This window comes from Harmonia axyridis, chromosome X (genome assembly GCF_914767665.1).
Source record: "Harmonia axyridis chromosome X, icHarAxyr1.1, whole genome shotgun sequence".
Classification (NCBI taxonomy): Eukaryota; Metazoa; Arthropoda; class Insecta; order Coleoptera; family Coccinellidae; genus Harmonia; species Harmonia axyridis.
In genome coordinates this window covers 16171827-16187190 of record NC_059508.1, presented here as the reverse complement: position 1 = coordinate 16187190, position 15364 = coordinate 16171827, and the positions used below count along the sequence as shown (strand labels likewise).

Genomic DNA, 15364 nt, shown 5'->3' with positions numbered 1-15364 from the left:
GTGAAAGCGAAAGAACGGAGATGGAAAACGAATCGAAACCGCAGAAAGCGACGGAACAGCATTAGTTGAAAAAGCTATATTTCCTAGCTTGGATTCCATTTTTCGATATGAAAAGCCATTGTTCTCCATTCCTCGGCTGCAATTACTAAGTCATCAGTTCATTCCAACCACAACGCCAGCGGCGGGTGCCTCTACAGTTATGTTTGAAGTGGTAAAATGATTCTATACGCCACTCTTAATTGATGAATATCAGGATGTGAGAGAATACTGTCCAGCTGATATTTCCATTGATGTCAGAGCATCGTTTCATCAATATTTATTTTTAGCATCTGTAGCACAAAACCAGTTCACTCAAAAAATTGAAAAAATGAAGTTCAATGAAGAGTATGGCTTCCTCGAACATCAACTACAGCTTGACAAGGCCTTTGCATACTTTCGATCAGATTGTTGAAGTAGCCTTGATCAATTTCTCTCTAGAGTTGAGGTAGAAGCCGTCTTGAAGCGTATGAAGAGGGTGTTGGTGAGGATTTAAAGCTCTTTGTAGCTGATCCCAAACGTGTTCAATGGGATTGAGGTCTGGTGACCGAGGATGTAAGCCCAAATGCGGAATACCATGGATTTCCAGAGCTTCATCGACAATTCTCGCACAACAAGAAATTCGACCACAATATTGTCAATAACTAGCTCTATGTAAATTTGAGCAATCATGGTAGAATTAAGCACCAACAATTCTGTACGGCCATTCGAACAAATGCCTTCCTAAACAGTAACTGTACCATCTCTGAATGGATGAATTTCCTGAACCGATCTGCGATTTCTGGGCACTAGAGGATGAGTTCATACCTGAACTAGCCGATTATTCGAAAACCGTTCATATCTCTACTCATCCGTGAACAATACAGACCTCCATTGATCGTTCCAATTCACATACTAATTGGCCTATTCCAATCGCAGTCGCATATGATTTCGAGTTAGTGGAATCTTTCTCAAAGTTGTCGAGATTGTAGATTGAAGCCTCGAACTGATTCAATCGAAAACAGAACACCAGAAGCGTTCAAAAGCTGCTGTTGCATGATTTGACAAGTACTCAAAGGCTCTCTAGGAGTAGACACAGTCAGAAACTGATCTTGTACATGAGTGGTAGATCTTGAAGGTCCACTTCCCGGTCTTTTGGTCATGCTTCCAGTTTCTCGATATCAATGGGCGAGAAGGAGAAACTAAGCTTTCACTTAAATGAAAAATAATTTGCAATATCTCTCTGAATTCATCCCGCCTTGATCATACCAATAGCTACATTGACTTCAGCCCCACTAAGTTTACGTCTAGGCAAGGGAAAAAATACAGTTGAAGTAAAATTTTGGCTTGATGAAGAGTTTCCGGGGTCTGCACCAGAAAAATCAACCAACATTGATTGGTATGCTAAGTTTGAACGTGGTGAAATGAGCACCAAAGACGGCGAACACAGTGGACGCCCAAAAAAGGCTGTCACCGACGAAAAAATCAAAAAAGTTCACAAAATAATTTTGATTGACCCTAAAGTAAAGTTGAGATAGTAGACATTGTGAAGATATCGTCTGAACGTGTACATCATATCATTCACGAATGTTCATACATGAGGAAGCTGTGTGTAAAATGGGTGCAGAGTGAGCTCACAATCGATCAAAAACAACAACGTGTCAATGATTCTGAGCAGTGTTTGGAGCTGTTTAAATACAATAAACCTGAATTTTTGCGTCGATATGTGACAATGGGTGAAACATGGCGCCATCATTTCACTCCGGAGTCCAATTGACAGTCAGCTGAGTGGACTGCACACGATGAACCGAATCCAAAGCGAGGAAAAATATAACAGTTAGCTGGCAAAGTTATGACATCAGTATTCTGGGATGCGCAAGGTATAATATTTATTGATTACCTCCAAAAGGTACAGACCATCAACAGCGAAATAATCGCCGAAACTGAGGTCTTTATTGAAGCGAAAGACAAATCGTACTACATAAATGGTATCTAAAAGTTGGAAGATCGCTTTAATCGCTGTATCGCCCTCGAAGGCAACTATGTTGAATAATAATATCGAATTTTGCCAAGAAAATGTGTTTTACTATGGTTGATCGGGGACTTTTCAATCGGCTTGTTATAAGAAAGTAAACAGTTTATTTCCCATAAATGGTGTACGAAAAACGGCAACATTGAAACGGTCACAAAATTTCCGAACTTCCTTAACTTTTGTGTAGCAGTATACTCCGTGGGGAAATTCCTCAACGAAAAACATACGAACCGGCCCTGACTACACGTGATAGAACTCTAATCGCAATCTAGAGCGAAGGGGCATTTTTTTCACACTTCGCTCTTTATTTCTGGTTTCACCTGAAAACAGAAAAGTTTCAAAGAAACGCCTGAGTGTGGCTTCCTCGAAATTATAGAGAATCCCTATGTTGGTTCTTGATTGGGGAGTTCGGTGAGAGCAATGTTTGCTCCTCTGAACACTCTACCTATGTTCGTGTAAAGGTGAAGACAGTTAACCAATGTTTGAACATAGAGGAAATGTTTGCCTAGCATGAACGTGACTCGGTTTTGTACTCCGTCATCATTTCCTACTGAAATTGAACAAATAGTCTATGCAACTCAATTCTGAGTGCTTTTATGGTAAACTGATTCAGAAAGCGGATATCAACCAGTTCGATTTCTTATTTTCAACAACGACACTCGGGATATATTGCAGGAAAACAATCATACCCCCTGAGGTTTGCGGTCCCAAGGAATTCCTTCAAAGAGGTTTGATTTTCAACCAAAGTACAGGCTGTCAAAAATTCAATGCTACATATAAGAGTAAGAGAAAACTTTTTCCAAGATCTCTTTTTTCGAAATAATTGGAAATCCGAAAGCTGTATTGACTTTGGTTTTTATTTTCACCTTCTTTGTACTTGAATTCACATAACAGGCTGAACTGAACTGAATATAGTTGCCTTCGAGGGCGATACAGCGATTATAGCGATCTTTCAACTTTTCGAGACTATTTTTGTAGTACGATTTGTCTTTCGCTCCAAAATAGGCCTCAGTTTTGGCGATTACTTTTTCATTGGCGCTGAATTTCTTTCAAGCGAGCATTCTTTTGAGGTCTGAGTACAGGAAAAAGTCGCTGGGGGCCAGATCTGGCGAATACGGTGGACGCAGAAGTAATTCGAAGCCCAGTTCATGCAATTTTGCCATTGTTTTCATTGATTTGTGACACGGCGCGTTGTCTTGATGAAACAGCACTTTTTTTCTTCAAATGGGGCCGTTTCTTAACGATTTCATCCTTTAAACGATCCAATAACGCTATATATTAATCGCTGTTGATGGTCTGGCCCTTTTAGGGGTAATCAATGCTTATTATACCTTGCGCATCCCAGAATACTGATGCCATAACCTTGCCAGCTGACTGTTGTGTTTTTCCTCGCTTTAGATTCGGTTCATAGTGTCAGTGCAGTCCACTCAGCTGACTGTCGATTGGACTCCGGAGTGAAATGATGGAGCCATGTTTCATCAATTATCACATATCGACGCAATAATTCATATTTATTGCACTTAAACAGCTTCAGACACTTTTTTGTGTTTTTCGACGGTGACAGCTTCTTTCAGGCGTCCACTGCGTTCGCTGTCTTCGGTGCTCATTTCACCACGTTCAAACTCACCATACCAATCAATGGTGGTTGATTTTCCTGGTGCAGACCCCGGAAACTCTTCATCAAGCCAAGATTTTGCTTCAACTGTATTTTTTCCCTTCAAAATGCAATATTTTATCAGCAGACGAAATTCGTTTTTTCCATCTTTTTTCAAATAACACAACGCAATATCTCACAAATTAATGGTCGGACTGCTGTCAAATTTTAACACGTATCGTTTGAAGGTTGGTACTAACTAAAAATCATATGAATTTAATACTAGCACCGCCATATGTGAATCAGACCGGGGACTTCTCAATTGGCCTAATATTGTGTGCCATTTGTTGAACCTTCAGTGTTTGAAGGTAAAAAATCAATCATGATCAACTACCTGATAGTATTGGCTGAAACAGTTCAATAATGAAATATTCATTCGAAAAAGCAAGGTGCCTTCGATGCCTTTCAAACTTTATTATAAACTCGAGAGAATTTCCCAAGTTTTCCCTTCTCAGGATTGATTTTCGCTAAAACGAAGTCTGAAACGATGCATGTTGTTCGCATCGTGACTGACTTTTCCCATTTTCAGTAACCAAAACATTATCTGTTGGGATGAACCATGTCAAAGCTTTTAGTCTGAAAGAGCCAACAATGTCAGTATAATGTCGCATTAAATTCGCAAACAGAGGAGATTTTGCAGATATCCAAAAGCAGCTCCAACCTCCGAGTATCACGAGGGAAAGAAGATTATATATATAGTTATATATAGTATATATATATATATTCCTTATCTGGGAGGCTGGTTGGCATGATTGTTGAAAAGGACTTGGACATATGATCCTACGTTTAATTTTCCACATCCCTTGATACATCAAGAGATTTTCGAACCATCCTGAAAAATTTCACATTTGCTGTTTCAAATGTGTAGAATCGAAAAATTGAATACAAAATATTCGACAGAAGCTATGTGCTCATTTACATTATTCAAGACTTGAGGTATTTATTGAGAAAGCTAATTAAGCTAAGCTGTAATCAGATACTTCTAGGGATTTACGAACTTGATTTTAAGTCATGTATTAGTTTTTCAATCTCTAGTCAACACAAGTATTTATTTATCAAGTTTTTCAATCTCTATTTTAGTCAAGCTTTATGAAATATTGTCGAAATTCAATGAAAAATTCAAATTATACATCCTAGTGACTTTTGTATTGTATCTTGGCAGTTGCTATGACTGTAACGAAAATTGACAGATTAAGGAAATTGAATTTGAATCGTGGTTTCGACTTGTTAAATAATTTAAAATTACGCATTTAATTTATCAATTACGTTTGTCGAAATCGATTTAACACCACCAGAATTGAGAGAAATTGCGAATAATGTTGCAAATCATTTCACTATTTCCAAATTATACATTGTACAGTATGAACAACCACAAAACGAAAAATATAACTGAAAACGATGCTGTAATGAGTTCATTACAGCACTGTTCTTAGAACTGTAATGAACTCATTACGATACTGAAATAGAGACAAACTTTTTATGTATGCCACCTTGAATATTACCATAGCAATTGTCAGATTTATGATTTATTAACCTTCATCTGACCTATAAACCGTTTTTCAACGGGATAGCTACAATTCCCGAGGTTCCCGCGAATTGAATTTTAATTCTAAACCAAGATTTTCCATAACCGTGCATATTAAATGCGCACCCTAGGGTGTATACCCTTCGCTGAAACAACGTAGAATTTACAAATGAAGTTGGGTTATATCGATATTGATTTTCCGGCGAATGAAAGAAATCAACAACGAATGAAAAATGATATATGGCAGTTGTTCCCCGTATTGTATGATTTTTACTGGAGATATTTTGCGCAAGGGACGAAGAGGAAACCATTTCTGCATATTGATGACTATAAAATCATATTTTTGCCAATTCCGAGCTATTGGCCTTTTTTCTGAATTGAACGTGAGTTGTAAAGAATATGAGGATAAACACAGAAATGGCTCTTAGAATAGATTCGGGGGTTGTCAATAAATCCCCTTAAAGGAACACACAGCACCCTAATGAAAAAATTGTCATCGGTTATTTTTTCTGAATTTTTCGTTTTGTAGAATATGACCTTCTGAACAAGAAAGTTTATATTTAGGGTGAATTGCAAAGTGCAATTTCTTCAAATTGACATTTCTCAAAGGAAAACATCTTGAATGACACACTTTTGCGAGACAAATATTGCTTACCCATAAGTTGATAATTTTAGACTCGTTTTTGATGAAAATTATTATTTGATACGAGGTGAGTCAAACATTATTCAAGATGATATTCGTTTAGTTCATAATTCACCCTGTAATTGAAAATGTCGTCCGTGGATTATTCCAATTTTTTTGTCATTACTCTCAGTTCGAGTGCACTATTATAATGTCAAACAGTATTGGCTTTGCTATGACCAGTTTTTGAGATACTACTTACAAAACTTGTCAAGAAGTTGTATACAATGAAAATTTCATACAGAGTAGGTAACGGTAAGAGACACGTTGGCGTTTAATTATTGTTATTTTCTTATTGTTCAATGAAAGATATTGTACAGGGTTTCCCAAATTCGATTCTCACTGAAAGCTCCTCAAGAACTTCAAGACTTAGAGAATAAATCTTCAATTTTTGTGAAATGTGAAATATTTGTCCAATTTTGTAAAATTCATATCTACACAGAATTATAAAATGAACGTGTAATGCTCTGATTGTTCAGCGTGTCCCAAATTCTATTTATTACTTACCTACCCTTTCAAAATAAGACACTTACTCCAAGGAATAATCTAATCATCGGAATATTTTTTAACGTTTTTCCACAGGATCGATTTCAACCCTCGCCATGAATTGTCTTTTATTACTCCTATCCGCTAAAAACGTGCTTTGAAGTAGTAAGTTGTGCTCTAGAAAGAGAAAAATATCGGATTGATCCATTTGAAGGAAATAAGGGGGTTTGTTTGAAATTCGCAAAGAAAACATCCATAATCACTTTGAAAGAGCTTTAAATGATCCATTTTCTGATACACAAACCTTGAAAGTATTGGTGATATCGATAGTCAACTGATTGATTTTATAAAAACGACATTTTTGAACTTCAAATGATTATTAATAGCTGACATGAAATGTTCTCATTTGTTACTGTCATTCGGTGCATTTCACTGCCATCGTTGTTGACTTCGATAATGAATCGAATCATAAAATGTTTCGAATATAGACTGATTGAAAGTTCGGAATTCATTCCATTGAAAATCTCACTGAGATTGAATCCAAGGAACGTGAAAAATTCTAACGCAATCCTGAAGTTTCCCCCTAATACAACCCCATGAAAGAAAATTCCTGGCGCAGTCTTCATTATTAGGACAGATGAGGAAACATGAGATATTCTCGAGATTAATTTCGCAGCTTGCAGCTTTACTGCTTTTTCTACGACTATAAATATTATTACATTTTCCGCACGCCAAGGATTCAAAAGGATTCCCTGACGATATTCAAACAATAGAGAAAAAAAGTATCAACAATGTCTATATCGAGATTTTATTTCATTCCATTGCAATATGAGAAACAAAAATAATTTCTTTTCATATTTTTTTTTCCACCTTCTTTGTACCTGAATTCATATAAATAACAGGCCAATTGAAAAGTCCCCTGTCTACCGAAGTGAAACACATGTTTTAGGCAAAATTGGGTTTTATTATTCCACATTCAATTAACTTTCGATTAATGAAGTCAGCGTCATTTTTTTTAATGGAACACCCCCATTTTGTCTGAATTTTCCGATTACTCTAACTGAGCTGATTCCAAAAATGTATCTTATGTTGATTCCAATTGGTACAGGTGGACAAAAATACAATAGTTTTGTGTGTGCTCATAGTAACGCGTAACATTCTTTATTAGTTAAATTAACAATATTATCAAAAATATTTATTGTCTAGCGGCAATTGGTTTGAATGTAACACTCTGTAGTTTGTTACATTTTTAGATTAATAAAAATGAGCTGTTTCCAAACATGTTTGGTACTTGTGGTCTAGCAGATGGAATATGAAAGAAATTATTTCTTATTTTTATACATTTTTATTAATCTAAAAATATAACAAACTACAAGGTATCACATTCAAACCAATTGCCGCTAGACAATAAGTATTTTAGATTATATTGTTAATTTAACTGATAAAGAATATTATGCGTTTCTTTATGAGCACACACAAAACTATTGTATTTTTGTCCACCCTGTACCAATTGGAATCATGTGATACATTTTTGGAATCAGCTCAGCTGGAGTAATCCGAAATTGAGACAAAATGGGGGTGTTCCATTTAAAAAAAATGACGGTGACGTCATTACTCGAAAGTAATTCACCCTGTATATTAGATTATTATTTTAAAATACGGTAAATTGAAAATCAAAAATCGACGTGTATCAGGATTATTTCTTAAAATGGTCTGTTTAGCTAAATATGAATTTGTTCCATACTTTACGGACACAGTGAATGTTCAGACATGCTCACCCATTTGTAAAATGAGAATTCAGTAATACTAACCTAAAGAAGGCATGATATGACGAAACAAATGTTTTGGAAAGAAATATAGCGGAAGTAAAATATTCCTTTTGCACATAATTCATTGATATTTCATTGAACCTTTCTGAATGAAGGAAATCAAACCTGCGTCATCCAATTCGATGAAAATCTCCGTGAGAAGCAAATTCCCAAGCTAACAGAATTCGACTTATCTGCGGCTAATGAAGCATAACTCCGATCAAAAGGAATTTCAGGAGAGATTTTGTTGATTCCGTTGCTTTGGCACCTCCAAAATCACTTGGAATTCACTTTCATTATACCCCCCGGGGTAGAAATATCTTCTCACTTTCATGCTTGAGCTATATTTTCGTCATCTGAAGCATTAATCGGGAATCATTCATCGAATTTAAATATTCTTCGCGAGTTTGATGAACGAATCAATTCATTTATCGTTCTGAATCTCCATCGAATAAAAGAAATGGAAATCAAGAGAGCAAATTTGAAGGTAGTCAAAGCTATAGAGAAATATATTTTCCACTCAATTCTTGCATTGGGTGGAATGAATTAAAACGTCGATTGGAATTAGATAAGCGTTATTTGTTATGTTCTGGATGACTGTATAGAATTTTCTGTTCAGTATACAGGTTGAATTTCAGATGCATTCTGAATATTTTGTTATTTGAAAAAAGATAGAAAAAAAAAAAGAATTTCGTGTGCTGATAAAATATTGCTTTTTGAAGGAATAAAAGTAATATTTTATCAGCACGCGAATTTTTCTTTGTTCCATCTTTTTTTCAAATAACAAAAGTAGCTACACTCACAACGCAATATCCCACAAACTAATGGTCGGACTACTGTCGAATTTTGACACGTATCGTTTGAAGGTTGGTACTAACTAAAAATCATATGGATTTGATACTAGCACCGCCATCTGATCATCAGACCGGGGACTTTTCAATTGGCCTAATAACATACATATTCTTTTGTGGACTGGAAAAACTCACCGGAACAATTCTTGTCAACAATCAATGAAAAACATGGCAAATATCTTGAGGACAGCTCTACCGGACTGGAGCGTTCAGATAAACAAGCAATTCAACCTTCTTTGAGCTTGAAACCTATCTATATCTCGAAGTTCGAACAGGAAATTGGTCATTCCAGTTGGATTTAACACGAAGTCTCAACGGAAGTTCGAATAACATCAAATTGAATTTCATCTGACGAGAACTAGTAGAGTAGACAAAAAAAAAACAGAAGTGGAACTCGGCTCATTCATACAGCGAATGGCGTCAATTCACAGTAATGTCTATACTTTGATTCGACTCTACAGAAATGTGGAGAGTAAAATATGCGGTCGTTGGATTGAAAACCGTTGTGGAAAATGCACAATGAAACTTTGTATTTCCGGTAAATTCATATATTCGTGTGTAATATTTGTTTCATTTCGAGTTCTGAAATAAAACAAAACGACAATTGTTCATTCACAAATTTTACTGTTGAAAGTTCAAACTGATGAAGCCACAATGACAGGCAAATTGAAAAGTTTTCGGTCTACCATAGTAAAATACTTTTTTTTGGCAAAATTCGATTTTATTATTCAACATAGTAGCCTTCGAGGGCGATACAGCGATTATAGCGATCTTCCAACTTTTCGATACCATTTTTGTAGTACGATTTGTCTCTCGCTTCAGAATCAACTTCACTTTACTGTCATTCATAATTATTTTGTGAACTTTTTTGATTTTTTCGTCGGTGACAGCCTCTTTTGAGCATTCGAAAGGCTATCAAAATCAGTTCTGATCAGAATTGAAAGAATAACCAAGATTGCATGAATGAAGAGAAATAGAGTAGATATTAAAATCATTTCTCCATCAATTAGCTGTTATCGGATCATGTCGATAATGTACTTAAAGTTAATCGTTCTCTTTCATTGTTTCAGACAACTAATGTGATGTAGAAGAAGAAAGCAATAACCATCTATATTGATGACAATCAAAGTTTGTTTCCAAAAATTTCGCTTAATTAACCGAGTGATATATTTGATACTATAGAAATATGAAAAATAACGATGAAACTATATTGGAAATACTCCAAGGACACAAGACCAGCAAGTGGCCCTCTCCTAAGAGCGTCAAAATATTTATTGCCAGCACAAAATATGGTAAGTTCAATTCAATTTCCACCAGAAAACTCAAATTCTTTGCCATAATAGTTTCTCTAACATAATTAATGATATCACGCAAATATTGAAATTAGTTTTTTTGCTTTTCAAAGATCTGAGCATAACATAAGGAATATTATAATTTTTTTTCAGATTTCATTGAAGAACGTCGAGTACTGTTGGAGTATGTTGGACCTGAACTGCAGAACTACTTGGAACAACATGAATTAGAGGTAAGTTTTTAGAAATATTCGAGCATGTATCCAAAATTTAATGAATTCCCTAATAAAATGGGGATCCTTCGTTTTCGAAAGCGGAGAAATTTGGTGAATGAAAAAATTTCAATTATATCACTCAGTTGGTGAATATGAAGACAACAAATATTACTCTTGACATCTTCCAGAAGATTTAAAGACCAGCGGATGTACAAAAAACCGGTCGGTTGACCAAATTTCGCTTTATCTGTACTACATTTGGACATTACGCAATTGCAGTTCATGCATTCTGAATGCAGGTTGTTCTTTTTATATCACTTTCAATTTCATCATCACAATCAGCTTAATAAGGTGCCATAATGTTTATGTGGACAACTCTCTTCTTAGCCCTTGGCAAATTCTGCACGCAGCATTTATTTTCTTAATTGATTTTTATGTTCCATTCGGATCTTAATGTATTTTGAATGATGATAGTCCTCGCATTCCAACTCTCTAGCATTAAAACCAACTATTGAGGTATTGTTTCATTTTTTCGAGGATTTCAGACTGCTGATATATTCACCCTTGGCTATTTCTTCATCTGATTCGATACAAGGTGTCCCATGAAAAAACGACAAAACTCAATATCGAATGACATTTGAAAAACCGAAAACGGGATGCTTTTTAATAGATGATATTTCGAACAAAAACCAATATATAGCGAAATATTTGATATGGTAATTTTTCAGAAACTCCCTGTAACTCGAGAACGAATCAAGATATCTATAATCGGCGTTCTGATATCTTATTATTTTGAATAAAGAGATAGAAGGTACTTGAAGATTTCTCTAATTCTTAGAGTTCTCGAGATGCTTTCAGTGAGCATCGAATTTGGGTCACCCTGTATATTTGTATATTGTTTATTTTTTGTGACTATTTTGCTCACAGTTGAAAACTTCTAGCACTCTCTGTCATATGAAGAATTCAAATAGAATAAAAAAATGAAAAATTTATTTGTGGAATAGAATAAAATCATGAGAAATTCTTCGTCTTTGCTAAAAGCTATTTCAACAGATTTTTCCTTGGATTATTTTGAAATCTCATTCACTCGAAAAAAAAGCGATATTTTATTTCCAAGAAATAATTCAACTTCAATTACCTTCATACATTTCAATTTACATTAGATGATTTGCAATACAATCATGATGAGTGTCCATAATCAATTATTTGTTTGAACTACAAGGTAGTCAGGTAGTCTGTAGAGATAGTTATCAGCTTCTATATTTGTTTTATCGATTAATTATTATACGGCACGCCCCAACACAATGTAATATCCCTACAGAATCATTTCCTTCGTTTCATATCTTACGTAAGGAAATTCATTCTACGCGATTAATATCTATACCGGGTGACCCAAGTTATCGTATACAGGCTATATCCAGCTTATTTGATAAGATATTAAAAAAAAAAAATTGATTTGAATAACATTGAAGTATCGTCTCAATGATGTATAAAAAAGGTTCGTACATTTGGTAGCTACCCCTCACTTTTCATTTTCAAGTGGCACCCCCTGTATATTGTCACTGGAAATTGCGTATCATTCTATTTGGAATACAACGATAGCACATACTTGGTATGTCATTAATAACAACAAAAACATTAATATTTTGTGAAGTATGAATTGCAACCAAAGAACGAAGGAACATTCAAAGATATTGCCTGTATACGATAACTTGGGACAACCGGTATGAAGAAATTGAAAATAATTGAAACGATGAGTAACTCTTATTTCAGAATGTATTTGCTAAGAGCATTGAATGGTCAAATTTCTGAATAATTCACTGTTTCAAACACGTCATTCTTCAAATGACTCCACAAAAAAGTCTTGAGGTGTCAAATCAGCAGATCTTGAGGACATTCAATAGGTCCTGGTGTAGATTGAGATTAAAATCACCTCTCAAATTGTCAGGAAAGATGAAGGATCTAAGATACTATTTTCTAAAATTATCATCCACAAAAAATGTGACTTCTTCCGAGAAAAAAGCTGAATTTAAAAAACTAGAATCGTTCAGAATCTTGTAGTGTTCATTGAGTTCTTGGACAAGTGAATCTCATGGGTGAGGAAAATTATGTGTCTTCAAAATTCTCTGAATACTTGTTCGCACAATTTCTGAAAGTTCTGCAAACTTTCTGTTGACTTCGATATGTCCGAGAACTTCGAACTTCTGCGGCCCATCAGTAACTCTGTTATGCCTTCCACGTTTTTTATTAGCAACGAAGCCAGTGTTCATGAAATGAAATTGATTAACACTGAAGAATGATAGAAATTCCAATTCTTTCGTCGGAAATTCTCGCTGCTTGTCCAGCATTTTCATTACATCAGAAAATGCGGAAAGCGACTATTTATACTTTCTGATGCACTGATGTGAAGTCGGTGCTTGTCATCCATGCGCCATTGAAGGCTTGTAGACCTATATATAGATATATGTGATATCCAAGGACGCAATTGGCGTATGAATGAATGAGCACTCAAAAGCTCCTAGCTTCACGTAAGTGCTGTACTGCTACGATGTACATATTTTTTCATTGAAAATAAAATAAATCAAAATAATTTCCACTGGATTATTGTTTCGCCACACTGTGGCTTGTTCAGGCTACATTTTTGGCTGATAAGAGTACAGAGTTTTTCGGAAATATAGAAACAAAAATTCGTCATTGGCAGAAAAATATTCGATAGGATATTATAAACTTCAAAGTTATATTGGACAATTTGCCGCCTGGGATTTCCAAACTATCGAAAGAAATTCAATAAAGGAGATGAGTTCACATCTGTTTGTTCGTTCAACAGAATATTTTGGGTATTATACCTGTTTATTTCTAGGAATTCTAAGACTGTTAATCTTATGCTCTTATTTTCTGAATGGAGGATTTCAAAGTTGTGATTAAAGGTGTGATCTAATTCTTTTGAATGATTTGCATAAGTTGAAAACGAACTATCAGATGTATAACTCTTTTGGTGTTCGTTTATCCTTTTCTTGAAAGATCTTCTTGTCTGTCCAATATAAACCATAGGGCAATCATTACAGGTTAACATGAAGACACCAGAGTTATTTTCTTCCTCAATTTTATCTTTATTTTTTTTTATAAACATAACTAAGTTAGTTCTTGTTTTGTTTTATTTCATTCATAATGAATTTCCTCCAAGTAAGGACCGAATCCATTTTATATTTTTTTTTATTACCGGCTCCTTCGTCATTTTGTATTGAATCTCTAGTTCGTAATTTGGTGCTTCATTTACGCAATTAATTCATTCTCGGAAAATGGTTTCTCAAATTACATCGACAACTAACATCGTTATAAATACTGTATCGAGCATCTTATACCTACCTACCAACATCAATTATGATTAATTGCACTAGGTAAGTGATATAGGACCTACAGATCGAAATCCAGATTTTCCATCAACGTTAAAAGCAGTCAGATTCCAATATTATTCATTTGATGGACTGGGTAGAGCAGATGTCCATATGTTATGAAATTATTTCGGTCTATTGGTTGGTACTATTGGCCTAATGGATCGAATAATATTGTCTGAGTGCCCAATTGCAAAGGCTGAATTTGAATTAAAATTATTATAGGCGGTTTTATGTACAGGGTGGGCAAATTTCGATGTTATAGCATTTCAACTTTTAGACAAAATCTGTTACCTCATTCTCTATCTCTTTTTTTGTGAAACCAAAAAGAGTAGTATTCATTTTTGGCCACCTTCTTTTGTTTTCGAGTTATAAGCGAAAATTGGAAAAATGGCGACATCGAAAAACATTTATATTAGTGTTCCCATTTGAAAAGACATAGCTTCGTTATCAAAAACCGTGTTGAAAATAAGGGCACGCCACTGGATTCTACGTGCCTGAAAAGGGCCTGTATATAATGTTCTAATTATGAATGACAAAAAAGAACTGTGTCATTCCAGCATGATGAGATTCTTTTTGGTGATTTTTTTTCACATTTTTGTACCTAAATTCATATAAATACTCATTCATTTGTAGAACCTATTCAGTGTCTGAAAATGAACTTGAAATGAGTTCGATATCGCTTGGTTACATAATGTAATCCTCAAACTTTTAATATCCGATTTTTATTGGTAGTAAAAGCATAGAATATATAAAGCTTGTTTTAATCGCCTTTTTTCGATGAAGCTCGATATTCTGGAGGAAATGTCTTTCCATATTTTGGGTGTTTTTCTATTTCAGTTGCTACTGACATTCTGAGTTTCAGTTTAAAGGTGGATACAATTTTCTCCCCAAATTTCCATAGAAAAAAAAACCCAATCATTAAATTCAGGTCCTCGTTTTTTCTTTGATGAAAGGATAACATTAACTTTTCCATTTCCACCGTTTAAAAGCTCAAGTTAGCATAGGAGAATTCAAGGGCGTAGATCTTTTTTTTCTTGGGGGGGTAATCGAAAAAAAAATTTTGACGACGTTTACTTAGATCTGTAATGTAGGAAAAATAAGTTTGATAACTAAGTTTAAACCGAATTAGTCAAAATAATTTTTTCATTACCAATTCGATTGTTCTTATCTTATAGTGGGTGTTCCTGAATTGCAGATACGAAGGAAAATGAGAGATTTCTTGGATAATTTTAAAAATAAAATGGCCCATAAACATGAGTCCGTAAACGCTTTGTTTTCGAAATACAGGGTGTTTCTTGTAGTCCCACTTTTTTGTGATGCCTAACCGGTTTTCCGAATATTTATTAATATTTGCTACAGGGGTCCGATTTTATACTGACGTGTCGATTTCAAAGGAAAGTAAAATGATT

General features: G+C 34.9%; 1 protein-coding gene across 4 annotated transcripts in view; it reads left to right on the top strand.

Moving 5' to 3' along the window:
- The window catches only part of LOC123686707 (NACHT and WD repeat domain-containing protein 2), a 72681-nt gene that overhangs the window by 29747 nt on the left and 27570 nt on the right, over positions 1-15364 (top strand). For all 4 annotated transcript variants that reach the window (XM_045626943.1, XM_045626942.1, XM_045626941.1 and 1 more), the window contains exons 2-3: positions 10124-10345; positions 10499-10578. In XM_045626943.1, the coding sequence (XP_045482899.1) occupies positions 10240-10345; positions 10499-10578 (186 nt within the window). In that variant the 5' untranslated portion in view covers positions 10124-10239. The remainder of the gene's footprint in view (positions 1-10123; positions 10346-10498; positions 10579-15364) is intronic.